The 16,403-nt window shown below is 35.8% G+C and overlaps 1 protein-coding gene across 1 annotated transcript in view; it reads right to left on the bottom strand.

Moving 5' to 3' along the window:
- The window catches only part of LOC128241549 (opioid-binding protein/cell adhesion molecule-like), a 50,951-nt gene that overhangs the window by 13,235 nt on the left and 21,313 nt on the right, over positions 1 to 16,403 (bottom strand). Inside the window, exon 2 of the mRNA XM_052958553.1 lies at positions 7,528 to 7,640. Coding sequence (XP_052814513.1) covers positions 7,528 to 7,640 — 113 coding nt within the window. The remainder of the gene's footprint in view (positions 1 to 7,527; positions 7,641 to 16,403) is intronic.

The raw sequence follows: 16,403 nt of genomic DNA, 5'->3' as shown, positions 1-16,403 counted from the left end.
ACGAGATTGTGGCATCTGTTCTTTTAAAGGTAAACCAGGGGTACGAGATTGTGGCATCTAGTTTTTTAAGGTAAACCAGAGCTACCAGATTGTGGCGTCTAGTCTTTTAAAGGTAAACCAGAGGTACGTGATTGTGGCATCTAGTCTTTGAAGGGTTACCCAGAGGAACGATATTGTGGTATCTTGTTTTTAAAATGTAAAGGTAAAAAGGTACGAGATCTATTATTTTAAAGTTAAACCAGAGGTATGCGATTGTGGCATTTATGTTTAAAGAGATAAAGCGAACAGTTACAAAATAACTTAAGTCTGCTGGGTGTGTTATTTCACAGGTGGTCATCAGCAATAGATTAGTGAGCGTTATTGACAATGAATCATCAAAATGTTATTGTGTGTAGAACAATACCGAATCATTCAGAAATAAAACGTTATTATGTTATCCTGGGGGACAGAATACATCTGATAAGACCAATATGCACGAGTGATGATCTGGATACAACTGAGTCTGATATGATCTAGGCAATTCCACCACATTCTCAGATGATTCATCGCAAAATTTAACGTATTTTGAAAAAAAAAATCCAGTTATTAATTCTGTTTCATCCGAGGGACTTTGAGTATTCCTTTCTTCCGTGTGTATGTCTGTCAGTCTGCTTTGTCTTTCTGTCTGTCTTTCCGCACATTCGTCTAGACAATACCGTACGCTATAACACCTCGATAACGATGTAAGCTGTTATAAAGGGCCGTTATGGAATAATTTACGCCTATTTTTACTATGCATAGATACTTGTTATTATGGCAACGAAACAACATGTGTAATTTTAAAACTATACCAGGATGTTGTTCTTATGTGAAGTAGAAATACCGCATTAGGACAACATCCTGGTATAGTTCTAATATTATAAACTCTACGTTCACGCAACTTGTAATGTGGAATGTGAGTAGGAAAAAAAAACGGTGGTTTTAAATTTGTCATCAGACATTCAATGTGGTTGCTACGAGTACCAAAGTCTTAAGAATAAACCTTTTTGGGTGGTGGTGGTGGTGGTTGTGGTGGTGGTAGTGGAATAGGTAGTAGTAGTAGTAGTAGTAGTAGTAGTAGTAGTAGTAGTAGTAGTAGTAGTAGTAGTAGTAGTAGTAGTAGTAGTAGTAGTAGTAGTAGTAGTAGTAGTAGTAGTAGCAGCAGCAGCAGCAGCAGCAGCAGCAGCAGCAGCAGCAGCAGCAGCAGCAGCAGCAGCAGCAGCAGCAGCAGCAGCAGCAGCAGCAGCAGCAGTAGTAGCAGCACCACCACCAACACCAGTAATAGTAGTAGTAGTAGTAGTAGTAGTGGTAGTGGTAGTGGTAGTGGTAGTGGTAGTAGTAGTAGTAGTAGTAGTAGTAGTAGTAGTAGTAGTAGTAGAAGTAGTAGTCGAAAAGTAGCAGAAGCAGTGGCAGTAGCAGTAGCAGTAGCAGTAGCAGTAGTAGTGGCGGCGGTGGCGGTGGTAGTTGTGATGGTGGTGGCAATAATTTTCCACTTTAGCATGTAGAGTATACGTAGTCACCGTGCATTGAAATGTGTATGCTTATCACTTGAAGGTCACAATAAATTGAAGGCAACTTAAAGTTGTACTTTTTGTACACAAAAATACATTCGCCACTTTTAAGTGTGCACCTGTCGTTTGTATGACAATTAACTTCGTCGTAAATAGGTCATTGTCCCTTGTTTTATGGAAAGAAAGATCTGAAATAGTTTGCACCTACGCATATATATATGCAATTGGAATGGAATATTGTTCAGCAAGGGAAATTATGCACCTGCGAATAGCGTGACCTTTTACTTGGGTTTACAGACACTATGCCATTTGAATTAGTAAAAATATTCTGTAAAGGTTTGTGTCGTATTGAGCTTAATAAGTATTGCACATACGTACATGTCACTTCATAAGAAGTAGATCAGAATGGTTTAATGTGCCACTGCAATATCATGCCTACCTGACGCTCCATTTCTAATCGGTGGTGCAAAGAAAATGAGCTGTCAACATTTCCGTTGTGCAGCTGTGCCTTTAGTTCATTTGTACGTACGTAAGTATGATTATATTTCATCGAATAGTTTTATTACATGGAGATATTTCGAAAATCGGAGAATGTAGAACGCGTAAGATCTCTTTTATTTCAGTTTGGCTACGATTCCGATTCAACATAGTACGAATTGTAATTCCAGAAGTTTTTCTTCCGATACGGACGTGTTCATATTTTGAGATCTGCTAGCATTTCAACTACATTTCGGTGCAAAGAACATGCTGGCGCATACAAAAAGATTTGTTATGTATAGTGCTTACGTCGGTACACATACAAAATTACAAACACTTTTAGAAAAGGAAATCTGCATATATCATACTGTATCATATTTTAGAATACACTTGCGAGCTGTGATGTGATAAAAATAGTGGACGATTGGTTTACATTGATACGTTTGGACTAGGTCCATTACACTCCCTGGACAATTTGAGTAATTATCCAGTTCCTAAAAATATGTTAACTATACTGGCACATGATTTTGTAAAATATAATTTTTTGTATGACGAAGTGTGTCAAATCATTAAAAGTATTAAAACTAAGATACCAAAAGGTGAAACCCTTTATTTGCAAATGATATTTGCTCATATATCGTTTTTGAAGACCACACATTTTATTAGCGTAAACAACGCTTATAATCACTCATTTCATGTTTTTTTGTTGCATGACTGGTTGGTTGGCTGAATATTATCACGTGATGTTATCAATGTATTGTTAAGAGGTCAAAATATCTCCTTATTTTGAAGATATCCATGGGCTTGTAGTTAAGGTTTTCCATTTTTTTCATGACTTTACCGGCGTGGGTTCGCACCCGACTTTAACAAAAATACTTATTTTAATATAACTGTTATTTTTCTGCAAGTTTGAAATCATAGAGTAAACAAATGATAAAATAAGTGAGTTTAGATGCATCACCGAGAAAACTTTTTTAGCCCAGAAACATGAGCGAGTGCTTTTATTTTGTCTAATATTGCCAGACCGGCGCTGAAAAAACAAACAGCTTTATCCCTGATATCATACAAAAAGTGACCATGTTTGACATATGATACATATTAAGTAATTACTCTCTTTTTCCTTTCTGAAATGATTTATAGAGTTGCAAAATAATTTGAATATAAAATTATAAAGAAAACTATGGAACTATATCCACGCTTTAAGAACATTAAAAATAGATATTCAAAACTCGTCAATACTTCTTGCCATTATTATAAAGAAAACCATAGGACTATATATCCACGCTTTAGGAACCTTACAAATTTATGTTCAAAACTCGTCCATACTTTGTGCTATTATTATTAAAGATGCACTATAACTCCCACAAAAGATTTACCACAATTAATATAGTTGTATAAAGATACCAGAAAGGATAAATAGATGTCGAAAACAATGATTCTTATGAAGGATTCCAAGTTTAATTTGAAACAAAAGTGCAGAAAACAAGGCATTTCTAGCTTAAAGTTATGAGACGATAGTAGATCACTGTAATATTTTAGCATACACCAATCATTTAATATTGTTGCGTTTTCATCTATTAAATACACGGTTACAATCTTGTTATCAGTAATTAATATTTTTCCATAAATGCATTATTTTGTAAGAAGTTGAAGATTTATGACACACATTTATGTTTGTTATACATGAGTATGTATTGATTTTGAATAAGAGTGTCACTTTAAGAAAACTATAGGACTATATCCACGCTTTAAGATCATTACAAACTCTTTCATACTTCTTGCTATTTGTTTGACAATCACCATAGTTAACACTTGAGTCTCTGCCAAAGGAAATTGCCAATTTCAAACCGTTTCTTAAGTTTAATAAGATTTGAATCTAATCATATAACTAAACTACATTTGTAAAGAAATTTATGTACAGAAAATAGTGCTGTTTTATTTCAAGTTACATATACAGTGTAATTTGGTTCTTTCGACGCCCAAGAGGGAACCGGGAACATTCTCTTACAATTAGTCGGCTCGGCATAGAAAGCTAATCAGATTTCGCTATGAAATATTGGAAGTGAATATTCGACAACTGCACTGGCTCAAAGGAGCAACATTGTCAATGCTTTTGGTTGGAAGGTTCCGCACGATAGGAAAGCGTTGTTGAAACTATGAGAGGCACTCCCAGGGGAAATCAGGGGACAGGCTTATTTCATCGTGTCCCTCGTGCGACGTGCTTTCTCATATTATTGAAGAGACGCGCGTTTTTCCCGAAATACAAGTTTTGTAAGTAATATAATATAAGTTCTCATATTGGCCAGGATTAAAGTAATTCATTTCGTGTCAAGAGAATATTAAAAGACGACGGCTTGGGAGACGTTTTCAGACGGGCTCATATAGTTATCCGCGGGTCTGTATAAGTGAGTAATACTTAAACTTCTGAGAAATAACACAAGTAATCCATTACTTAAATGATTGGTTGACGTAAATATACTTAAATAGATATAATATTAAAAAAAGACTTGGGCAGTATATATAAAACATCTTAAGTAAGTTTTTTAAGTACTTTAGGTAATATACAGTTCCTATGCAGTTCGACCATGACCGGTATACATAAAACATATTAAGTCATTTCTTATCTTAAAGCTGCACTCTCACAGATTGAACGTTTTGACAACTTTTTAATTTTTTGTCTTGGAGAGAGCCAATTTTTGCGAAAATCCATGGAAACCAGTTATATAAGACTGCTGACAAAAAATAAGATCGCAGATTTTTATACTTAAGTTCAAAAATTGATGTTTTATGCATTTATAAAACATTAATTTTCGAATTGAAATATCAAAATCTGCGATCTGATTTTTTGTCAGCAATCTTATATTATTGGTTTGCGGATATTTACGCAAAAATTTGCCCTTTTCAAGACAAAAAAATAAAATAAAAATGTAAAAATGGCAAATCTGTGAGAGTGCAGCTTTAAGACGAATTCCTAAGTTTTTTTATACTCAACTTTTTTTGTAAAAATAAATAAATAATGGACATTGCATAACATTAATGAGAATAAATTTTAGATATTATTGAGTTATAATAACATATGACGAGTGAGATACTTATCTTAGGAAAATGACGTAAGTTAAGAAATGAATTTATGATTAATGAATACCGGCCCAATGAGATACTTAATGTGTTTTATGGATTGAACATACGAACTATAAACGAACATAAAATAGTTTTTTAACTGCAGTATGATTGTAGCATTGTTTCCTAAAACTATAATCAAATTTATGCATTCTTAAATCGTACCTCAAATTTGATGAAAAAAAACACCAATCGCCTTCAAAATTGGCAGAATTTAGAGAAAACGGGTTGCACCTAATTCAATTTGGAGAAACCACGCACACACGAGATTTCCACGTAAATAAAACTATGCAAATGAAGGAAAATGCACTTTGTACAGAGATATTCGATAGATTTTAAATACGCTTGAACTTCTGAGAAATAACACAAGTAATCCATTACTATAATGATTGGGTGACGTAAATATACTTTAATCATAGATATGGTATTCAAAAAATAAATAAAAACTGGACTGGACCAGTATTTATAAAATATCTTAAGACAGTGTTTATAGTATTAGATATTATTCAGTTATAATACAGTTTGACCATGGCTGGTATTCATAAAAATGCTCAAGTCATTTTTTATCTTATCTTATCTCTCCTAATTTTTTATACTCAATTTAAAAGAAAAGATCAAGCGTTTTTTTTACAAAAACAAAATGTATATTGCTTAAAACTAATGAAAATAAGGTACTTTAGACATAATTAAGTTATTTTAACAAATGATCACTGAGATACTACACTTTAGAACATGGCGTAAGCAAAGAAATGATTGATGAATACCGGCCAAGAACGATTCTTAAGTTAGGAATTTTAAAGTTAAAAATGAACTTAAGAGTTTTATGAATAGCGACCCCGGATTGAACATTCGAACTATAAACGAAAATAAAACAGTTTTAATTGCGGTATGATTGTAGCATTGTTTCCTAAAACTATAATCAAATATATGCATTCTTTAATCGTACCTTAAATTTAATGAAAACATCACCAATCGCCTTCAAAATTGGCAGAATTTAGAGAAACGGGTTGTTCCTAATTCAATTTGGAGAAATCACACACACGAGATGATCACGCAAATGCAGCAAAATGCACTTTGTACAGAGATATTCAATAGATTTTAAAAAGGCTTGAATATCTTAGAAATAACACAAATAATCCATTTCTAGAATGATTGGGTGACGTAATTATACTTTAAAAAATACGGTATTCAAAAAATAAAGAAAAACTGGACTAGGCCAGTATTTATAAAACATCTTATGTCAGTTTTTAAAATACAAATGTAATTTAGATATTATTTAGTTCGTATGCAGTGCGACCACGGCTGGTATTCATAGAACATCTTAAAGATGCACTCTTACTCCCAACGAAGATTTACCACAATTAATATTATTGTTTTAATATTCCAAAAATGATGAATAAAAGTCGAAAACAATGGTTCTTATGAAGGATACGGAGTTAAATTTGAAAGAAATGAGCATAAAACACGGTATTTCTACCTTATGAGACTTCAGTAGACCACAGTAAATCTTTTACCATTCACCAATCATTAAATATTTTTGCACTTTTTGCTATTAAATACACGGTTACAATCTTGTTTTTAATATAAATAAATAATGGACATTGCATAACATTAATGAGAATAAAGTTTTTTAGATATTATTTAGTTATAATAACATAGAAGAAGAAGAAGAAGAAGAAGAAGAAGAAGAAGAAGAAGAAGAAGAAGAAGAAGAACGTTTATTCGTCGAAAAAGTATATACAGACGATGTGTTTGAAATAGGTCAATATGACAATTGATCAAACATTTCAACAAAATACTACAAATAACACAACGACGAACAGACACATACATGTACATTGCATTTACAAAATGGTTATTTGACTAGTGACACATTATGGTTTAATTGCCTAGCAAATGTTTAATAACTAAGTTACTAGTGAAAATATCACATAAATAAATAATAATGCATGTTGACCTAATGCTTCGTTTGATTACTTTTTCTTTTGGTCACATGATATTGTTTACTGGTATTTAAACTAAACACGTGGATAAACAAAAACAACAAAGGAAGACAATGTTAACAGAGTGATATGACGAATGAGATACTTGACTTAGGAAAATGATGTAAGTTAAGAATGAACCTAAGATGTTTTGTGACCCTGGATTGAACATGCGAACTATGAACGTACATAAACTAGTATTTTAACTGCAGTATGATTCTAGCATTGTTTACTAGAACTATAATCAAATATACGTACCTCAAATGAGAAAACACAATCTCCTTCAAAATTGGCAGAATTTAGAGAAAAGGGTTGCACTTAATTAAATTTGGAGAAACCGCACAGACAAGGTTAGCGCTTATGCAGATGCAGCAAAATGCACTTTGTACAAAGATATTTATGGGTTTAAGATAACTTACCGTGTGTTCGCCCTTGTTCATTACCGTACACGGCAGCACGGCAGTTGACCCCGCGATGGCCTTGACCTCTGACACGGCGTCATTAAATACGGGCTGGTAGTTGGCCGATAACACTGAAACATGTAAAACTATTAATAGTCTAAACTTGATAGCATGATTATGTCTTTAATTCAATGCTGATCTTTTTTTAGAAATGCCCACCATGACTTCTGACACCATGTTATAACACTGGCTGGTAGTTGGCTAATATCGCTGAAATTTGTATGTATATTCACATTTGACAACCATGTCTGGGTTCTTAGTCCCCATTTCTGAGATGAAAGTGCCCAGACTATTTCACATATTATGTTCGTACGTTTTGATAAGGGAATGGGACTTTGGCAAATTCGTTGCTTAATTCACAATGGCGTCCAAGATGGCCACCAAAGCTTGTGCTATGAAAAATTATAAAACAATGGACAACAACCCATAAACCACTTTTACATATATTTCAACACTATATGCATTATCAGTTCACTATATCTTCAATAAAAACTGAACCGCAATGTCGTTTAACATAGCTGGCGGCTATAATAATAATAATAATAATAATAATAATAATAATAATAATAATAATAATAATAATAATAATAACTTTATTTAAAGAAGGTAACAATAAAGTTATGCTATGCTAAACGTTCGTTAAAAATGATGCAGTTACAAAATGTAACTTCTTTATTTGTGTACCTAAGTCTGAATCATTTGTTAATGCTTCACATTTAAACTTGATATACTGATTTTTAAAAGTTAGTTCAGCTCAAGAAATGTGAATTATGCAACTGATTTACTCAAATGAATGAATGGGTGATCAGTTTGTCTTGAAAACACTCATTTCCCTCCTTACTCAATTTTAATGTCAATGTCACTTGATCATATCGTTAAAGGGACTAGACACCAGATGATACAATTGCAAATAAAAAAAATAAAAAATTGTTAAAAACTTACATAACATTGAAATCGTTGTGTACAACGCATTGAAGCTAACTTACTGATGTATCACATCGCTTACGACATATGCATCTTTCGCTTTTTTGCGGTTTTTTTCAATTTGAAATTTACTTTGTTTGTCTTCCACGTCTCAGTTAATTTAAAAATAGCGTCAGTATATGTATCGGTACTAATCACGTGACATTTACATGCTAAATATACACACTATACGCTATTTTTAAACGCGTAAACTCAGCTAATACAGCGACAAAATATTCCTTTAATCATGTACAATGATGTATTACAGGCCTCGTATGGATAATTATAGGTTTGTATTGTTCCATAATGTGTTTGCCAATTTGGCGTCTAGCCCCTTTAAAGACATGCTCAGTTTATATATGCAAACTTCTATCTCATCTACAATGCCTAAATCAGCTCATGCCGTTGAATAAAATCACGCAAAAGGGATTATCTCTTCTAAGATTCAATTTACTTTCTCTCTGATCTTCAATACATGTCTTGTAGGGATACTGTCACATCTAAATGACCAGTTCCACATATATTCCAGATTTGTTAGAACGACTCGTCAGATGTCGGCTTTAGCCTTATCTTCTCCCATTCCGTTTCATTTGGTTCTGTATTATTCTTTAAAACGACCTTCCTCGCCCGTTGCAGCGGGGATAATTCGCTATTTATTGCTGTATTGCTTTTTTATGATTGCGGCTGACTAATGGGATATTCTTTACAGATTGTGTTTCTTTAAAGAAAATGTTATATTATGTCGGATCAGCCTAGACTTTGTTCGGAATTTGACATTGGGGATGTTAATTGGTGTCTTTCACATAAAAATAACAGTCTAAAATGATGACTTGCATTTCCCATCCATCACGGATTCACTCGCTCTCTCCCATCCATCATTGATTCTCTTGCAATTTTTTCATCCCTCACTTATTCATATGTTCTTTCCCATCTCCCACGAAGTCACTCCCTCCTTCCCATCCCTCAAAGATTACTCGCTTTTTCTCATCCCTCAAAGATACACTCCCCCTTCCCATCCCCCAAAGATACACTTCCTCCTTCCCATCCCTCAAAGATACACTCCCTCCTTCCCATCCCTCAAAGATACACTCCCCCTTCCCATCCCCCAAAGATACACTTCCTCCTTCCCATCCCTCAAAGATACACTCCCCCTTCCCATCCCCCAAAGATACACTTCCTCCTTCCCATCCCTCAAAGATACACTCCCCCTTCCCATCCCCCAAAGATACACTCCCCCTTCCCATCCCCCAAATATACACTCCCCCTTCCCATCCCCCAAAGATACACTTCCTCCTTCCCATCCCTCAAAGATACACTCCCTCCTTCCCATCCCTCAAAGATACACTCCCCCTTCCCATCCCCCAAAGATACACTTCCTCCTTCCCATCCCTCAAAGATACACTTCCTCCTTCCCATCCCTCAAAGATACACTCCCTCCTTCCCATCCCTCAAAGATACACTCCCTCTTTCTCATTCCTCAATGATTCACTCGCTTTTTCTCATCCCTCAAAGAAACACTCCCTCCTTCCCATCCCTCAAAGATTCACTCTCTCTTTCCCATCCTACAAAGATTCACTCTCTCTATCCAGTTCTTCAAAGATTCACTCTCTCTAACCCATCCCTCAAAGATTCACTTTCTCCTTCCCATTTTCACTGATTCACTCTCTCTTTCCCATCCCTCAAAGATTTCCTCTCTTTTTCCCATCCCTCAAAGATTGCAGTCATCTCTCACTGATTCATTCTTTCTTTTCCACCCCTCTAAGATTTCCCCTCTCTCTCTTTCCCATCCCTCAAAGATTCACTAAGTCTTTCCCACCCCGACTGATTCACTCGCTCTTTGTCATCTCTCACTGATTCAGTAAGAACCGTACAAAGTAAAAAAATCAGTCGCCTGTCTGAAAGTGTTGGCGTTTTGTGTTCAGGATAATGTTCCCATGTATTAAACCTTTTATACGTATGTTACTTCTTTAATTATTTAAGCGACAGCGGGCGTTAAGCGGGACTTAAAAATATAGTGACCGGCCAAAATGTCTTCCCGCTGCAGACTTGTTGTGTGTAACCGCTGATTGGACTTTACCCGACATATATTTGAAGAGTACCAGTCTAAACAAAACTGTCATCTGAATTAACAAACAATATACTTTTTAACATAATGAGATGTCTTTCCTATTTAAGTATTCGGCATTGGTTCGTTCAATGTTTGTGGTTTGTTGTGGTCTGTACTAGTTCTTAAGGGTGTCAGATATGTCATAAGGCATTGACATTTGATTAAAAATTAAGTTAAGTATACCACTTGAATGCGTTAATGAGAATATGCTGAATGATATGTTCTTACACAATACGAAATACTTGATCAACTTCTGCAGAAGTGGTTCTTAAGAAAGGACTAAGTCATTTTTACGAGACGTTTTCTCATGTCGATTTTGTTGCTTACTTAAAGTGTTTTATTGCTTATAAGGGAAATGGACATTAGCTTCTAAGAGCCCAACTCGAATAAACATCGATTCTAGAATGCCCATCATCATAAATATAGGCTATTAGTCATGTAAAACAGAACACGTAGATTATCCGGCGTTAAAAGCCACTGTTTGAGAGACGCAGAAATGACAATAGAAATCTTATTAAATCATTAGAATGTCAATGATCGCGATGGTTTTAGGCTACCGGTCTAAAGCACCTATATCCGGAATCTTTTGTTAATAAATAAATAATTTCCAGACGGTGTTATAAATCGACTGAGCAATCAGGTGATTTATCAGCAGTTTTAGCGTCAGTTGGCAAAATCAAAAGAATTTCTTTTATTTGTTATTGAATTGTTGAAACGTTTCAATACAACGCATTACATTCCAAACGCGCATAGTTCACAGAATTCCCATCAAAGAGATATATGGGTAGCTACCTACAAGTTTCAATTGGCCGTGAAACTTCTATTCATGTGAACAATATGCTCACTGATTCAAGCACAAAACCCTTTCGGCGGGAAATTGTAGGTGTCAAAACATGCATTGAGCGCTTTCCTCATGATCTTCAAGGAGTCAATACACGCATAAATCGCTTTCATCTTGATCTTAAAGGTGTCAATACACGCATTGAACGCTTTCCTCGTGATCTTTCAGGTGTCAATGCATGCATTGAACGCTTTCCTCGTGATCTTTAAGGTGTACATGCACAACATGCTTTCCTCGTGTTATTTATGCTTGTATGTATGTTTGACGCAAAATCATGGATATGGATCATGTTTTATAAATATCGACCACATGCTTTCAACTAGTACAAGGTACACATTCCTGTATGTACACTTTCAACTAGTACAAAGTTCACATTCCTGTATGTACACTTTCAACTAGTACAAAGTACACATACCTACGGTACACTTTCAACTTGTACAAAGTACACATACCTGTGTGTACGCTTTCAACTAGTACAAAGTACACATACCTACGGTACGCTTTCAACTAGTACAAAGTACACATACCTACGGTACACTTTCAACTTGTACAAAGTACACATTCCTGTATGTACACTTTCAACTAGTACAAAGTACACATACCTACGGTACACTTTCAACTAGTACAAAGTACACATACCTGTGTGTACGCTTTCAACTAGTACAAAGTACACATTCCTGTATGTACACTTTCAACTAGTACAAAGTACACATACCTGCGGTACACTTTCAACTTGTACAAAGTACACATACCTGTTTGTACGCTTTCAACTAGTACAAAGTACACATATCTGTGTGTACGCTTTCAACTTGTACAAAGTACACATTCCTGTGTGTACGCTTTCAACTTGTACAAAGTACACATACCTTTATGTACGCTTTCAACTTGTACAAAGTACACATACCTTTATGTACGCTTTCAACTTGTACAAAGTACACATACCTTTATGTACGCTTTCAACTTGTACAAAGTACACATATCTGTGTGTACGCTTTCAACTTGTACAAAGTACACATTCCTTTATGTACGCTTTCAACTTGTACAAAGTACACATACCTTTATGTACGCTTTCAACTTGTACAAAGTACACATACCTGTTTGTACGCTTTCAACTAGTACAAAGTACACATATATGTGTGTACGCTTTCAACTTGTACAAAGTACACATACCTGTGTGTACGCTTTCAACTTGTACAAAGTACACATTCCTGTGTGTACGCTTTCAACTTGTACAAAGTACACATACCTGTTTGTACGCTTTCAACTAATGCAAAGTACACATACCTTTATGTACGCTTTCAACTTGTACAAAGTACACATACCTTTATGTACGCTTTCAACTTGTACAAAGTACACATACCTGTATGTACGCTTTCAACTTGTACAAAATACACATACCTGTATGTACGCTTTCAACTTGTACAAAGTACACATACCTGTATGTACGCTTTCAACTTGTACAAAGTACACATACCTGTATGTACGCTTTCAACTTGTACAAAGTACACATACCTGTATGTACGCTTTCAACTAGTGCAAAGTGCACATACCTATATGTACGCTTTCAACGCTTTCAATGTGTACAACGTACACATAATTTGATGGCCTATCAATCAAAATGTAGTTCACAAGTACAACTACAAGTAGTTTTACAATCTTTCTGATATATAGGTATTCCACGAAACGCTTTATTGCAAAAGTGTGCAAATAACAGCTACCAGGCAACACTCTATTAAAAAGGCCTAAAACAATCCTTGTGTCCACTGACATCTTTAAAAAGAATAGGGTAGGCAGGTAGGTATAACATTTTTTGAGAGTCCGGATTCGGTTCCAATCCAACTTGTATCAGGGTATATCTCTAGTGTAGCAAACTTTAAATACAAAATGGTCAAATTTTAACATGTTCTCCCAAATGAATTCGTTTATTTAGGAAATTACTAAAAACAACAATTAAACGAAAATTATTGTAGGGTCGGGTGGAAAATGTAGGGTCGGTCGGGCAAGTGGAAACAGAGAAAACTTTTTAGAGCCTAACCAACAGGAAAAGGAATTAAATACAAGAAATATATTTTCTTAACACGTGTATTAACCACTGATACTTTCGTTCACGCACGCAAATGATTAAAGTGACACTTTTATTCAAAATCAATACATACACATGTATAACAAACATATATTTTGACTGATAAACCTATAACTACTTACTAAATAATGCATTTATGGAAAATATCAATTCCTGATAACAATATTTTATCCGTGTATTTTTTAATAGCAGAAAGCGCAAAAATATTAAATGAGTGGTGAATGCTGAAAGATTTACTGTGATCAACTAAAGTCTCCTAAGGTAGAAATACCGTGTTTTATGCTAATTTCTTTCAAATTATCCTTAATAAGAACCATTGTTTTCGACAATTTTTAATCCTTTTTGGAATGTTAAAACAATATTATTAATTGTGTTAAATCTCTTTTGGGAGTAAAAGTTCATCTTTAAAGTTATGTCTTTAAAATGTAGTATACAAAGACATGTACGAGCAATTCGAACACTAGTACATGATTCAAACAATATATATACATTGACGATTTTAAGTGTGTAAAATATATCTCATTGCCCTTTTATATAACTTTATAAGAAACATGATTTACATTCTTGTTTAGTGTTTGTGTAATGGAGGTGTGATACTGCTAGGAAAACATTAAACTTAAAAGTTGATTGATTTCAATCTATGGACTCAAATCCGACAGTAAAATAGACAGTACATTGGATAGTACAATAGCCAGTACAATAGCCAGTACAATAGCCAGTACAATAGCCAACGCTAGCCAGTGCAAACGCCAGTTCAATAGCCAACACTAGCCAGTGCAATAGCCAGTTCAATAGCCAATACTAGCCAGTGCAATAGCCAGTACAATAGCCAATACTAGCCAGTGCCATAGCCAGTACAATAGCCAACACTTGCCAGTGCAATAGCCAGTACAATAGCCAACACTAGCCAGTGCAATAGCCAAAACAATAGCCAACACTAGCCAGTGCAATAGCCAGTACAATAGCCAACACTAGCCAGTGCAATAGCCAGAACAATAGCCAACACGAGCCAGTGCAATAGCCAGTACAATAGCCAGTGCAATAGCCAGTACAATAGCCAACAAAAGCCTGTGCAAAAGCCAGTACAATAGCCAACACTAGCCAGTACAATAGCCAGTACAATAGCCAACACTAGCCAGTGCAATAGCCAGTACAACAGCTAACACTAGCAAGTGCAATAGCCAGTGCAATAGCCAACACTAACCAGTGCAATAGCCAGTACAATAGCCAACACTAGCCAGTGCAATAGCCAGTACAATAGCCATCAAAAGCCAGTTCAATAGCCAGTAAAATAACCAACACTAGCCAGTGCAATAGCCAGTACAATAGCCAACACTAGCCAGTACAATAGCCAGTACAATAGCCAATACTAGCCAGTGCCATAGCCAGTACAATAGCCAACACTAGCCAGTGCAATAGCCAGTACAATAGCCAACACTAGCCAGTGCAATAGCCAGTACAATAGCCAACACTAGCCAGTGCAATAGCCAGTACAATAGCCAACACTAGCCAGTGCAATAGCCAGAACAATAGCCAACACGAGCCAGTGCAATAGCCAGTACAATAGCCAGTGCAATAGCCAGTACAATAACCAACAAAAGCCAGTGCAATAGCCAGTACAATAGCCAACACTAGCCAGTACAATAGCCAGTACAATAGCCAACACTAGCCAGTGCAATAGCCATTACAACAGCTAACACTAGCAAGTACAATAGCCAGTGCAATAGCCAACACTAACCAGTGCAATAGCCAGTACAATAGCCAACACTCGCCAGTGCAATAGCCAGTACAATAGCCATCAAAAGCCAGTTCAATAGCCAGTAAAATAACCAACACTAGCCAGTGCAATAGCCAGTACAATAGCTAACACTAGCCAGTACAATAGCCAGTACAATAGCCAACACTAGCCAGTGCAATAGCCAGAACAACAGCCAACACTAGCCAGTGCAATAGCCAGTACAATAGCCAACACTAGCCAGTGCAATAGCCAGTACAATAGCCAACACTAGCCAGTGCAATAGCCAGTACAATAGCCAACACTAGCCAGTACAATAGCCAGTACAATAGCCAACACTAGCCAGTGCAATAGCCAGTACAATAGCCAACACTAGCCAGTGCAATAGCCAGTACAATAGCCAACACTAGCCAGTGCAATAGCCAGTACAATAGCCAACACTAGCCAGTGCAATAGCAAGTACAATAGCCAACACTAGCCAGTGCAATAGCAAGTACAATAGCCAACACTAGCCAGTGCAATAGCCAGTACAATAGCCATCAAAAGCCAGTTCAATAGCCAATTCTAGCATGCATGAAATAGAATAACCAAGGGGCATATCCAGGAATTTACGTTAGAGGGGGCGAAATTAAGGGGCGCAATCTTTCGAACTGCGCCCCTCCTTCGGAACTAAAATATTTGGTAAAATATGTTTGGAGGCGGGTTTGGGGTTCGCCCCCGAAAATTTTGAACAATCTTTAACAATTAAAAGTCGGAATTTGAGCGTATTTTATTACTGTTTTTCTTCAATTTTGACATAAAAAGCAAACTTGAACGATTTTAGGGGGTCCGCTAGTGTAAACCTGTCTTACAAGGATAATGGTAAGTATTGAACCTGGTCCTATCAGCTTTCATTGGATCTATTTCCTGTGACAAACAGAAAGCTGACAGCCTCGTGTGTACGCATAGAGGAGATATTCCCTTGAAGCGGTTATACTCTGATACTAGAACTGCTTGTTGTCAGCAAAATATTTATTTCTAATACAGCACTTGTGACAGACCCTTGACTTAATTTCGCAGATTTTAACCACAAATATGCAGACACAACTTGTTGTTTTTTTCTGTC

Source organism: Mya arenaria, chromosome 7 (genome assembly GCF_026914265.1).
Source record: "Mya arenaria isolate MELC-2E11 chromosome 7, ASM2691426v1".
NCBI lineage: Eukaryota > Metazoa > Mollusca > Bivalvia > Myida > Myidae > Mya > Mya arenaria.
Note: the sequence above shows the minus strand (reverse complement) of the source record. Positions and strands in the feature narration are given on the sequence as shown.